The sequence below is a fragment of the Pan paniscus genome, chromosome 10 (genome assembly GCF_029289425.2).
Source record: "Pan paniscus chromosome 10, NHGRI_mPanPan1-v2.0_pri, whole genome shotgun sequence".
Lineage (NCBI taxonomy): Eukaryota > Metazoa > Chordata > Mammalia > Primates > Hominidae > Pan > Pan paniscus.
The window spans coordinates 139,838,852-139,851,652 of NC_073259.2; the positions used below are offsets into that span (position 1 = coordinate 139,838,852).

General features: G+C 46.6%; 1 protein-coding gene across 6 annotated transcripts in view; it reads left to right on the forward strand.

Moving 5' to 3' along the window:
• Positions 1-12,801, forward strand: part of SFSWAP (splicing factor SWAP) — an 88,220-nt gene that overhangs the window by 39,658 nt on the left and 35,761 nt on the right. For all 6 annotated transcript variants that reach the window (XM_008967297.5, XM_008967292.5, XM_063593771.1 and 3 more), the window contains 4 exons: positions 2,590-2,830; positions 3,835-3,966; positions 4,852-4,945; positions 5,942-6,113. In XM_008967297.5, coding sequence (XP_008965545.2) covers positions 2,590-2,830; positions 3,835-3,966; positions 4,852-4,945; positions 5,942-6,113 — 639 coding nt within the window. The remainder of the gene's footprint in view (positions 1-2,589; positions 2,831-3,834; positions 3,967-4,851; positions 4,946-5,941; positions 6,114-12,801) is intronic.

The window sequence follows — 12,801 nt, forward strand, 5'->3', positions numbered from 1 at the left end:
CCTGGGTCTGGGTCAAGGGTGTGCCCAGAGCATTGTCAGCCTGGGTGGTTTTTAGCGTGGAGCCTCTGAAGCAAGTTGTGGACCTAGGCTAGGATGTCCCTGGAGGTGTTTTCAGATTTGGGCGTTTGTTTCATTTTTACACCTACAGACAGCCTTTTTTTCTTTTTGTGAGCTCAGCTCAGGGGCTCACTCCATCACCCAAGCTGGAGCGCATTGGTGCCATCAACACCTCACTGCAGCCCCAAACTCCTGGGCTCAAGCCATCCTCCTGCCACAGCCTCCCAAGTAGCTGGGACTGTAGATGTGTACCATGCCCAGCTAGTTTATTTTATTTTATTTTTTGGAGATGGGGTCTGATGGTATTGCCCAGGCCTGAAGCATCCTCCCGCCTCAGCCTACCAAAGTGCTGGGATTATAGGTGTGACCCATGGCACCCAGCCTAAATTTTTCAAATTAGCTGACATTTTTGACATTTGTAGTGGATGAGTCTCTGAGCAGTCTGCCATTTTGCCGGCACTGCTGTTTTTTTTAACACTTCGTTTTTATTTAACAAGATGGAAGGCTCAGGAAGGTCATATAGACTAACAGTCTGCGTGTTCTTTAAAGGAATGGCGCTCAGCTTTGAAAACAGTTTCTTCATCTCTGTTGTGTTCCAGTGTGATTGCACTTTACACAGTTACATAAAGAATGCAGGTATCAGGTTGGAGCTGCATAATATGTACTACTAGTTGAAATAATTATAAACCGTTTTGTTTTGTTTGTTTTTGTGAATTCAGATCCCGTCCTTTGTGGCCCCAGTTTAAAACATGTTTGGACACTTTTTAGGGGTGAGACTGACTGTCCAGAGCAGGACATGGGGTTTCCGTCCTTCCTGCTCAGGTGGGAGGCTGGAGACCTGACAGTAGCCAGTCGGTAGTGGGGTCAGTTCCGCCTGGCCCTCCCCAGAGCAAAGCACACACTGGGCTGCACTCTCTCCCCTGGAGTGCTGGCTTCGCCCTGGCTGAGAGGAAGCATCCATACATAGTAGCCTGATGGCTCCAGCAGGGAGTGGGTGGAAGCAGCAGCTCCCCCCTTCCAGGGATGACGTTGTCTCTTACAGAAGCACATGCTTATATTCGGATTCCTGATTTTGATAGGAAGCCTATGTTGGACCATCAGGTCAGTTCGTTGGTCCAGCACATACTCTGCTCAATGCAGAGGCTGCAGAGACAGTGAAGACAGGACCTGCCGCTGCAGGAGCCTCAGAGACGGTGCCTGCCCTGCTGTCAGCCTCCCATTGACATCCAAGGGTCTCATCCCCTGCTCCCGGCCTTTTCTCAGAAATGTTGCTCAGATATATCTGTGTTGACGATAATGTGGAGTACATTGAACCCACTTATCTTATTTTGAAAATTTGGAGTATTACTGTTTCTGTGTCATGGTGGTTGGTGTGTAACATGGAGCTAGAGAACAACGGTTTAGGAGTTCATCATGTATAATTAATTTAAATAAGTCATTAGTAGCTGGGGAATATGCCTACAGCACATAGGAATTATGCTGCCTCGCCAATCTAAGATGGAAAGGTCAAGATAGTCTGAGTTGTACTTCTGAAATTTTTCTCTGCATAGCATACATTACTGGAAACCATAGTTAAGCTTTTACTGTTTTTCAATGTTATTGTTTTAAGGTGAATTGATTGAAAGTGAAGATAAAAGTTCTTAATTTGAAAAATATTTTTGCCATCTCCTAATAAAGAGGAAATTAAATCTCTGTGTAGTCAGAACTACTTGCTTATCTACAACAGGACTGGAAATTAAATTTCGTAATTAATCATCGAATCTTCTGTGATTCGTGGTTCTGAACATTTAACCCCAAAAAGGATAAATGTACAGGATTTTTAATTGTTAAGACAGCGTGCCTCTACCCTACAGATACCTGCATGTGTGCACAGAATAGGTGGCAAGACGGCATACATCACTGTCTGTGATGGAAAGGTCCAGACACAGCCTCAGTGCCCCTGGGAACTTTTATTTACTGAATAAATTCCTGCGCAGCCTGTGTTGCTGGGGCCGGGGGCTGACGCCAGGGTTGCCAGGAGCAGCTGCCTTACTGAGGGGATGGTTTCCGGATTAACGTGTGAATGGAGGGAGCAGCGTGCCTGGAGAATGAAAGCTGGTGTCAGCGCGGGGAGCTAGCCAAAGGCATTTCCTCACATGTGCATTTAGGAGCATAGGTGGCCTTCGTGGGCCGTGTGAGCAAAGGGATGACTGGTTGCAGCTAGAGAGGAGACTGTTCCCAACCTGCACATTTTGAAGTTAAGGAGGACATTAATTTGTCTAGAGAGTATTCATATCTGGTGCCTTTGAATGTCCTCATGCCATTCGCTTTCCATCTGTCTTTGGATGCGTGTTGTGGCTTTGCCTGGTTCTTTTAAATTGCATATTGTGCAGACAACTTTTTGTATCAGAAAAATCTAGAAAACAGCATGGTTGGAAGTGAGCAGAGGCAAGGCTGCATCTTGCCGGGGGAAGGGCTCTTGTGGCTGCATTGTGGACTCATGGACCAGCCTGTGGCCGGCCATGCTCACTCCAGGGCAATGTGTCTCCACAGCGACCGTGGCAGCCATGTATTACAGCTACTACATGCTACCGGACGGCACTTACTGCCTGGCGCCGCCCCCTCCCGGAATCGACGTGACTACTTACTACAGCACCCTTCCTGCTGGCGTGACCGTGTCTAACTCCCCTGGAGTGACGACCACTGCCCCACCACCTCCTGGGACCACACCACCACCGCCCCCAACCACAGCAGAGACTAGCAGCGGGGCCACCTCCACAACCACCACCACAAGGTAGGTGCAGCATCCACCGCTGCCTGCTGTGTGAGTCACTCAGCACTGCAGTCACTGGGGCCGTCTGTGTCTCCATGGGGGGCTTGTAATCTGGATCACATACAGGGGTCCCCATTGTCTGAGTAGTTATTATTCCAAATCCCCAAGTTACAAAGTTGACAGGAAAACAGAAATGGTTGTAGCACAAACTTTTTAGCATTGAAGTTAAACCACTTATAAAGTTGAATTCATTTCACGTCGCACGCTGGCCCCAGATCTCCAGCATCTGTTCTTGCGCTTTGTGTCAGAGTCTCAGTTGAGCTGTGCTAGGCAAAATCAGTATGCAGTGAAGCTGCAGTTGTTTGCAAAACATGCAGGTTCATAAAGTTGACGCAGGTGATATTGGGGTGCTTCATGAGTCTCTCCCAAGCTGTTGGCCACCAGGGGACCCTGGCAGCTACTTTAGTTAACCTGTGAAGCCATCGGCAGAGCCCTAGCTTCTCCAGCAGCGAGGGCCCCCAGTGTTCGGGGGACGAGTAGGAGACAGGCGCCTTACCAGTGGGCCTGGAATGCCCCGCCTTGAAAGGAGACTCCTGGGAAATGGAATGAAACACGCGAGTTTCTGTGAAAATGACTCTTTCTGGTCATGCTGAGCAAGTCAGACAGGAAATGAAGGAGGTTGAACCATGCTTGCCGACTTGTTTTCAATATAACAGCAACAACAACAAACTGCTTATTCTTGGTTATTTCTAAGAATTAGCTTGTGATTGGGGGGAAATGTTAATTAGTAGGAAAAATGCACCTTTTATCACTAAAATCCCCATTTTTCACTCTTGACAACAATCCTGTCTAGTTGACTTTAGTTTCTGTCGTGTGCATCACCTTCAACAAGAGCCTCCCCTAACGAACTGTTTATAACTCACATGTCTCTCTGGGCATCTGAGGCGGTGAGGACCCCCGAGCAGCCAGGACTGAGCTTGGCGAGCCCCTGAAGCCCAGGGGTCTCACAGACTCTTCTCCTGCAGTGCACTTGCCCCCGTGGCCGCCATCATCCCCCCGCCCCCCGACGTCCAGCCCGTGATTGACAAGCTGGCCGAGTATGTCGCCAGGAACGGCCTGAAGTTCGAGACCAGTGTTCGTGCCAAGAATGATCAAAGGTCAGAAGAAGAATTTTATATGTTAGGTATATGGCATTTGGGGGTTTCGTTTAGCCTTTTTTTTTAAAAAATGTAGGTACAGAATTAATTTTTTTATATATTTTTAAGCCTTTTCTTGGCTCAAATGTCTTTTTTTTTTTTTTTTTTTTTTGAGATGGAGTCTTGCTCTGTCACCCAGGCTGGAGTGCAGTGGCGCGATCTCGATTGACTGTAACCTCTACCTCCTGGGCTCAAGCAATTCTCCTGTCTCAGCCTCCTGAGTAGCTGGGACTACAGGCGCGCACCACCACGCCTGGTTAATTTTTGTATTTTGGTAGAGACAGGGTTTCACTGTGTTGGCCAGGCTGGTCTCAAACTCCTGACCTCAAGTGATCCACTTGCCTCGGCCTCCCAAAGTGCTAGGATTACAGATGTGAGCCACCACGCCCAACCAATGTCTTTAGATAAATACATTTTTTAATTGGCTTGTTAAATTGCTTAGACTTGGGTGGTGTTTTTAAATTATGTTACCTGTTTTTTGTTTCATTTTTTAAGTAGGAATTTTGAAGCTACCTAAAATAAAAGCCTATAATTCATGGTTTTCAAGAATCTGCCTTAAAAATCTAGACACAAACCCTTCTTTTTAAAAACCAAGTAATGTCCCACGCCTCAGTACTAGTAAAACATAAAGATATGTTGTCACATTTGCAGCGTGACCTGTGTAACCCCGGGCAAGCGATTTCGACCCCCTGTGTGCAGTCTCCCTCGTTTATAAGATGAGTAGCTAAAACAGTAACCACCTTGTGGGATTGTTGAGATCAGTAAAGAGCTAGGAGAACAGGGCCTGTTGTTACTTCAGTGAGCTTGTCTTGGTAAATGACCCATTTTCTTTCTTTTTCTGCTCAGATTTGAGTTCCTGCAGCCGTGGCACCAGTATAATGCCTATTATGAGTTTAAGAAGCAGTTCTTCCTCCAGAAAGAAGGGGGCGATAGCACGCAGGTACGTGTCTGAATGCAGGGAGGCTGTGAAGCTGTTGGAGGTGGCTCTGCCTTCCAGATCAGATAGTCGCTTTCTGTTTATTCTCCTACAGGTGAAAGGGCTGGGTGATTCTTCACCTTTTTTTAATGTGTGTCTGGCATACTCCATCTTTCACGTCCCCCTTAGCTCTGGAACCTGATCTGTTGAAAGCATCTGCCCACGTTCACAGCGTTGATGATTGTTTGTCCAGCACGTTCTAAACAAACAAAAAAAATCCTGTTCCTTCAACTGTTCGATGTTTTGGCCGTCTACAGTTTCTAGCTACCTTTCATGACAGCCGGGTACCTTGCTTCTGTTGTGTTAACATGTATGAAATATATAAAATATAAGTGGGCGCCTCATGCCTGGCCAGCTGGTGCTGGGGGTGTCCTGCAGCACGGCCTCTGCCTGCGCCTGCACACCCTTCCCCCTCACCAGATCCCCGGCGTGGTGCTGGCGCACTTGGAAGTGCTTTTTGTCCTACAGCCCCCTCTTCTGCCTTTGCTCTGCTCTTCTCAGTTATATAGACACCCTGACATTTTTGTAAAGCCAGTTTTGGTGAAGAGATGACATGGGCCTTGCTTCTCAGGAGATTTCTTCAGACCCTTATCTCCAATGGCCCACACTGAAAGAAACTGACTCCTCTGTAGGTGATGGGGATAATTTGGTATTTTTAAAGAATTCTGAGTAATCAGTGTCCAAAGAAAAGATACTGAAAATTGGTTCCCAAGGCAGTATTAGGGCTTCAAAGAGTATAGTGTTTTTTCAGACAGGAGAAAATCTTCCATTCCTCTTTGATACATTCCATTGTAAGAAAAAACAGCAGATCTGGATTTGGAAGTCTGTTCCCAGTGCTGCTTGGGCAGTAATGTACAATTGCCGTTGTCCAGTGAAACATATATACTGTATACATCTCTCTTTTTTTAAAATTTCTGTATAATTTCCTGCTGACAGTTTATAGTGACATTTAATCTCTAGGCTGTGTCTGCACCAGAAGAGGCTCCCACAGACTCTGCTCCCGAGAAGCCAAGTGATGCTGGGGAGGATGGCGCGCCTGAAGACGCAGCCGAGGTGGGAGCACGGTCAGGCTCAGGCGGGAAGAAGGAGGCATCGTCCAGTAAGACCGTCCCGGACGGGAAGCTGGTGAAAGGTATGCTGCCACTTGCATGTTGGCCTTGCACATTCCACCGTAAGTCGGCAAGCGTAGGATCCTCGGTGACCTCAGACTCAGCGCCCTCACCTGCAGGCTGGGGTGGGGTTGGCGGCCCCCTGGAGGTTGCTGTGGTGAAACCTCTGCCTTCCATGCTGTGTCATGCTTGCCTCGCGTGGCATTGGAGGTAACGTGAGTGTGAGCAGCCCTTAGGTATGTGTCTGTTTAACAGTCTGTTCAGTGTACTGGACATTTGTACAGAAAGTTTCAAATAATCCTTCATATTCCCTGGGACTTCTGAAACTATTTATATGCAAACTGTTGTACCAATGAAATTCATTTATTAATTTGTCAAAGCAGATTCCTTGAGAATCTCTACCAGGCAATACTTCACTCACTCGATTTCAGTTACTTTGTTATGTTCTTGGAGCGAGACTTTGATGTCGCAGGACAGACAGGCACGTAAAAATACAAAGTCAGTGTAAAAAGCAGACAGAAGCAAAGGCCAGAGCAGGCCCTTAGCCAGGAACCTCGTGGAGCAGCAGTGGGCTCCCCCCGCAGGAGGGAGGTTCTGTGGAGTAGAGGCGTTCAGCTGGTGTTGCGAGAGGAACGGGAAGCTCTGAGGCAGGGGTGCAGCCCTAGGCAGGAGCCCCGTGGTGCGAGCTGCCCGGCCCCGTGCTGAGATGCGGTAGGTGGTCAGCAGTGACTTCGGGGGTGGCTGGTGAAGGAGCCTTGGCCAGCTTGCCCCGGCGCACCCTGTCGGGGAGGGGCCAGCACATCTGACAGGCTTTAGGTCAGCGGAATAACTTTATCCAGTCTGGTGACTTTGTGATGCGGTTAAGCCACTGGAGCAACTTCAGAGATTTCTGGTGGCATTGGTGGCCTGGAATGGAGTGTGACAGGTGTGGCAGTGGGGTAAGGTGTGGCAGTGGGGCGAGGTGACAGCTCTTGGGTCAGAAGGAAAGGCAGAGTGGAGACAAGAGATTGAGGAAGTGGGCTGGGGTGATAAGAGGACCGTCCTTTGCATAAAGATGCCTTGTTGTATGAGAATGGTGATCATTCGGCGAAACCAAATTCATGTGGATGAACCGCTAACTAGGCAATTCACTATGTGTGTCTTTGGGCCTCTCATTCAAGTAGGTTACCTGAGCACAAGTGATCCATCTCTCACCCTTCCCGGCCACCCGCATACTCTCACTGGGATAATCAAAGGAATGTAATAAGTAGAGGAGAAAAATGGTTACTGCTCTAGAAACCCGGGGAGAGGTGCTGTCTATAGGTCAGGATAAGGCAGCATACCTGGAGCTTGCAGAGAAGTACCCTTGAGACTCAGGGCAGTGACTCCAGGGGAGTCGACTGTCAGCCACAGAGGGGCAGGCAGGAGGCTGGAACAAGCTGGGAGCGTCCCAGAGGCAGCAGTACCTCATCCCTTCTCACACCCCAGAACACAACCACAGCCCGAGCCTGCCTGCTGCCCCAGGGTTTGTGAGCCCAGGGAAGGCGCCTGACCCAGCCAGCTATGGGGTGTGCAGAGGGGTTGTGAGCCCAGGGAAGGCACCTGACCCCTGCCAGCTGTGGGGCCCGCAGAGGAGCAGCCCTGCCCACACGGCTGCTGCCAACCAGCGTGACCTTCTCCACACCTCCCTGATTGTCCTAGAACCTGGCAGATGAAACAACACACCGAGAAGTTTACCGTCTACATCCACCCAAGCCTGAGACACTTGAACAGAGATCTACTCAATATCTGACAAAACCCATGCTAACTCTCAGTTCTCAAAAGCACAGGCCAGCCTCTCTTTGAAAAGATGCGGAGACAGAAATGTCATTGCGCCCACAGAGATTCCAAAGTTCGGGAGACACAGCTGAGCCTCCAGGCATATGGGCATCTCTGAAACAGACTCCTGCGTAACAGGAGAAAAATCTTTTAAGTCTCTAATTTGTATTCTACAAAATAGAAAATATTATAAAACTAGTGCTACTGGTAATCAGACATGGAAAAGATTGCTTAGAAATTGCTGTGGAGTGTGGTGGCTCACGCCCATAATGCCAGCACATTGGGAGGCCAGGGCAGGCAGATCACTTGAGTCCAGGAATTCAAGACCAGCCTGGGCAACACGACAAAACCCCGTCTCTGCTAAAAATACAAAAATGTAGCCGGGCATGGTGGCACATGCCTGTAGCACCAGCTCCTCACAGAGGCTGTGAAGTGGGAGGATCACTTAAGCCTGGGAGATAGAAACCAGCCTGGACAACATCGTGAGACCATGTCTCTACAAAAAATTAAATTAAATTAGCCAGGCATGGTGGCACCCATCTGTGCTCCCAGCTACTTGGGAGGCTAAGGTGGGAGGATCTTTTGAGCCCAGGAGACGGAGGTTGCAGTGAGCCAAGACCACGCCACTGTGTTCCAGCCTGCGTGACAGAGGAAGAAAATTATAGGTATCTTTTTAAGTACACAAGCTACAACTAGAAGTTAACACTAGAAAATAAAGTATATGAGAACATATATTATTTTAAATTTGAATGAATTTGAAAATCAGTGAAAAATATCGTTTTCTAAGAAAACATAAGTGCTGAAATTATTTCATGAAGAAATCAGGAACCAACATAGACCTATAGACCTGAAAGAATTTTGAAAATAATTGGTTAGTGAAATACCTCTCAACCCAGGCAGTCAGCCAAGACAAATTAAAGGTCAAGTTAATTCACCCTCAAGAAATAGAATGCCTACATCATTAAAGCCACTCCAGAGCATTAAGATGGAAAAGTATGAAGCTCTCAAAGCTTGGCAATCTGTAGACCACGATCACTTACAAGTATAGATGTTAAAATATTAAACTGAATTCAGCTATGTATGAAAATAGTAATAGATGATGAGCAAGTAGGATTGTTCCAGGAATCCCAGCATGTCACAAAATGAGAAGACCTTCTAGTATAGTTTACATATTAACAGATGAGTGGCTTTCTCAGATGCCGAGAAAGCAGCAACATTCTCTCAGATGTTGATGATGAAACTTCTTTAGTATAACAGTAATTGATGTTGGAAAAACAGGCTCTCCATTTTGAAAAATAATAAGATATCACATATTTGACAACCATAATTCCATGTAAATCCAGTAGTTAAATGTAAAACATAAAACTAGAAAAGTAGAAAAATATAAAGGTAATTTTCCTTTTTAAATAATCTTGGAGCTGGAAAGAAGTGTCTTAAGAACTGAAGCTGTAAATCATAGGGAAAGATTGGTAGGTCTAATGGGGGCATGGCCTGAATAAAGTTAAAAGACAAATACAGAAGTGGCAGTAACTGCTAATACATAAAAATAAAGGTTAACATCCTCACTATAGAAAGAGCTTTTATAAATCAATACAAAAAGACAGTCACTGACCTAGAGAAATAGACAAAGGACATGAAAATATGGTTCCAAAAAGAAGAAAAATCGATGGCTAGTAAATACATTTTTTCAATGTAGCCTCATTAACAAGTTTTTATTTTTTGCCTCTCAAATTGATAAAGTTTAAAAAAAGTAACAATGAGAGAGAGGCTGTGGGCAGTAGGAATACTGTTTTTGAGTGTAAGTTGATAGAACCCAGTAATATGGACTGAGTTTTAAATGAAAATGACCTTCTACTCCTAGAAACGTGTTTTACCAAGATGTCTATACATGGATGTTCGTTGTAGGGCATGTTTGTTTTTTAAAATTAAAAAAAAAACTTGGAAACAGTTATGGGAAATTGTGAATTGACATGTCCATACTACTTATTGCTGTCTGTTTAAGTGGTCTGTGTTGACACAGAAACCTGTCTACACAGTAAAGAAAGGAGTTGCTGGGGCCAGACACGGTGGCTCACGCTTGTAATCCCAGCACTTTGGGAGGCCGAGGGGGGCAGATCACGAAGTCAGGATTTCGAGACCAGCCTGGTCAACATGGTGAAACCCCATCTCTACTAAAAATACAAAAATCAGCTAGGTGTGATGGCGGGCACCTGTAATCCCAGCTAATCGGGAGGCTGAGGCAGGAGAATTGCTTGAAACTGGAAGGTGGAGGTTGCAGTGAGCCTAGATCGCGCCACTGCACTCCAGCCTGGGCGAAAGAGTGAAACTCCGTCTCAAAGTGAAAATAGCAGGTTATGAAACAAGGAGCTGTGCCCCCATTTTACACACGTGTGCCATTGTACACTTCTGCCTGGGAATCCACTGATTATGTTCAGATGATTTTTTTCCATATTGGAATTGCAGTTGATCTATTTGCTCATATGTTTTCAAAATCTCCCACAGAAAATGTATATTACTTTTGAAGTTAGAAGTTAGCAATAAGAGTTGTTAGCTAAAAAACAGAAACCTATTTGCTATGGAAGATGGCGGGTTCACTCAGGGGTGCCCGATGCCATGTCAGCCGTGCATCTGTCCCCGCATGGTCCCGTCCTCCACCGCCTAGGAGATAGTGGACCATCAGTGCCTGAATGCAAATCACAGTGAGTGGTGTGCAGGAAAGAGGTTGGGCAGGGCCTGTCTGAGGAGGCATCGTGGGGGCCGATCCTTGAAGAATGTGAAAGGGACAGAAGAAGAGCAGGCAGCTCTCAGGCAGAGGTGAGGGGCAGTGCAAACGTGGAGCAGTGGCCCCGATCACTCAGGGACGTGGCAGCCTTGGGAAGGAACTGGGTTTATTCTGAATGCAGCGTGAGACCTACTCACTGAAGCTGTAGGACATGCTTTCCATGTGCTGTGACGTGATCTGCAAGGAAGATTCTAGGCAGAAGCAACAATTTTGTGATTGAAAAATTCCACATAAAGAGTAATTCCTGATTCCCTGTACTGACCTGAGGTACCTGGAGAAACTTACTTAATCTTTTCAGCCTCGGTTTTCCCATCTGTAAAATGGGAAGCCTCTCAGTGTCCATCCTGTGGAGCTGTAAAGGCTGAGTAAGGGAGGCCTGTGGGCTGTGTGCCATAGGCCACTCTTAGAGTGAGTAGCTGTGGTTTTGGCTTTGTGTTTGGTGTGCATAGATACTAGCTTTAAAATGTCTACTTGACAGGCCGGACAAGGTGGATCACCTGAGGTCAGGAGTTCGAGACCAGCCTGGCCAACATGGTGAAACCCATCTCTACTAAAAATACAAAAAATTAGCTGGGCATGGTGGCGAGCACCTGTAATCCCAGCTACTCAAGAGGCTGAGGCAGGAGAATCGCTTGAACCTGGGAGGCAGAAGTTGCAGTGAGCTGAGATCGTGCCTTTGCACTTCAGCCTGGGCGACAGAGCGAGACTCTGTCTCCAAAAAAAAAAAAACAAAAAAAAAGTCTACTTGAGGCTGGGCATGGTGGCTCATGCTTGTCATCCCAGCACTTCAGGAGGCTCAGGCAGGAGGATTGCTTGAGGCCAGGAAGTCAAGGCTGCAATAAGCTATGATTGCACCGCTGCACTGCAGCCTGGGCAACACAGTGAAACCCTTTCTCAAAAAAAATAAAATAAAATGTAAAATGAAATAAGCATTGCTAGAAGGTGTTCTGGAAGCTTTCATCTTAATACTCTTATTTGTTGATTGCATATTTTTCTAATTTGGGGAGATGGTTTGGAAATAATTGTTACTAAATCATTTTGTGATATATTTTAGTCTAGCCCCTTGTTTGTTTTGTTTTGTTTTTTGTTTTTTTTTTGAGATAGAATCTCACTCTGTCACCCAGGCTGGAGTAGTGCAGTGGCGTGATCTCAGCCCACTGTAACCTCTGCCTCTGCCTCCCTGGTTCAAGTGATTCCCCTGTCTCAGCCTCCCAAGTAGCTGCGATTACAGGCGCCCGCCACCAAACCCAGCTAATTTGTGTATTTTTAGTAGAGACAGGGTTTCACCATGTTGGCCCTGCTGGTCTTGAACTCCTGATCTTGTGATCCACCTGCCTTGGCCTGCCAAAGTGCTGGGATTACAGGCGTAAGCCACTGCACCCGGCCAATTTTTTTTTTCTTATGGAAAATCTCAAACATGTACGAAAACAGAATATCACATAATGGCCACTCACGCCCCACACATGTGCTCATCATCTGGCTTCAGCTGCCGGCCCTGCTGCTTTTTATTTTGATGTTATAAAATACTGCTGTCCCGGTATCAGTATCTTTGTGTGTGCCCTGTCCCCTGAGGCAGTCGTTGATGAAAAGTGGTTATATTTCAGAGGGTCTGGGCTATCACATGCTTAACTGTCTACTTCACATCACACGCGGGTTTGGAGCCATAAAATGCTAAAGCGGGAAGACCTCCACCAGGGGCCAGCCAGGTAGCCCACCCTGTGCTGCAGAGGTGGCATCACAAACATAAGTTGCAGCCCTTCCAGAAGCGGCCTTGTTTACCCAGAACCCACTTCCCTCTCCGTCACCTGGTTTGCGGTGCACTTAGCATCCCCTTCATTGTGGGTGCCTTGAATATTCTTCATAAATAACAACTGATGGTTTTTTAAAATACTGTATCTTATTGCAACCAGTTAGTTCTTGTCAAGAGCCATTTATCACAGCATCTAAAAGAGAAAGGGACTCTGTGTTCATTGAGTGGTGGGCGGGAAAGATGATTTTTTCTTCAGGGCCTCCATATTTCCCTTAAATTTAAGCCTTCTGGATATTCTAAGAGGAGGGATTGCTTCTAAATTTTTGTCACGCTGGGTTTGACATTTTCTTACAGGTGTGGAAAATGGTCTAACATAATGCCT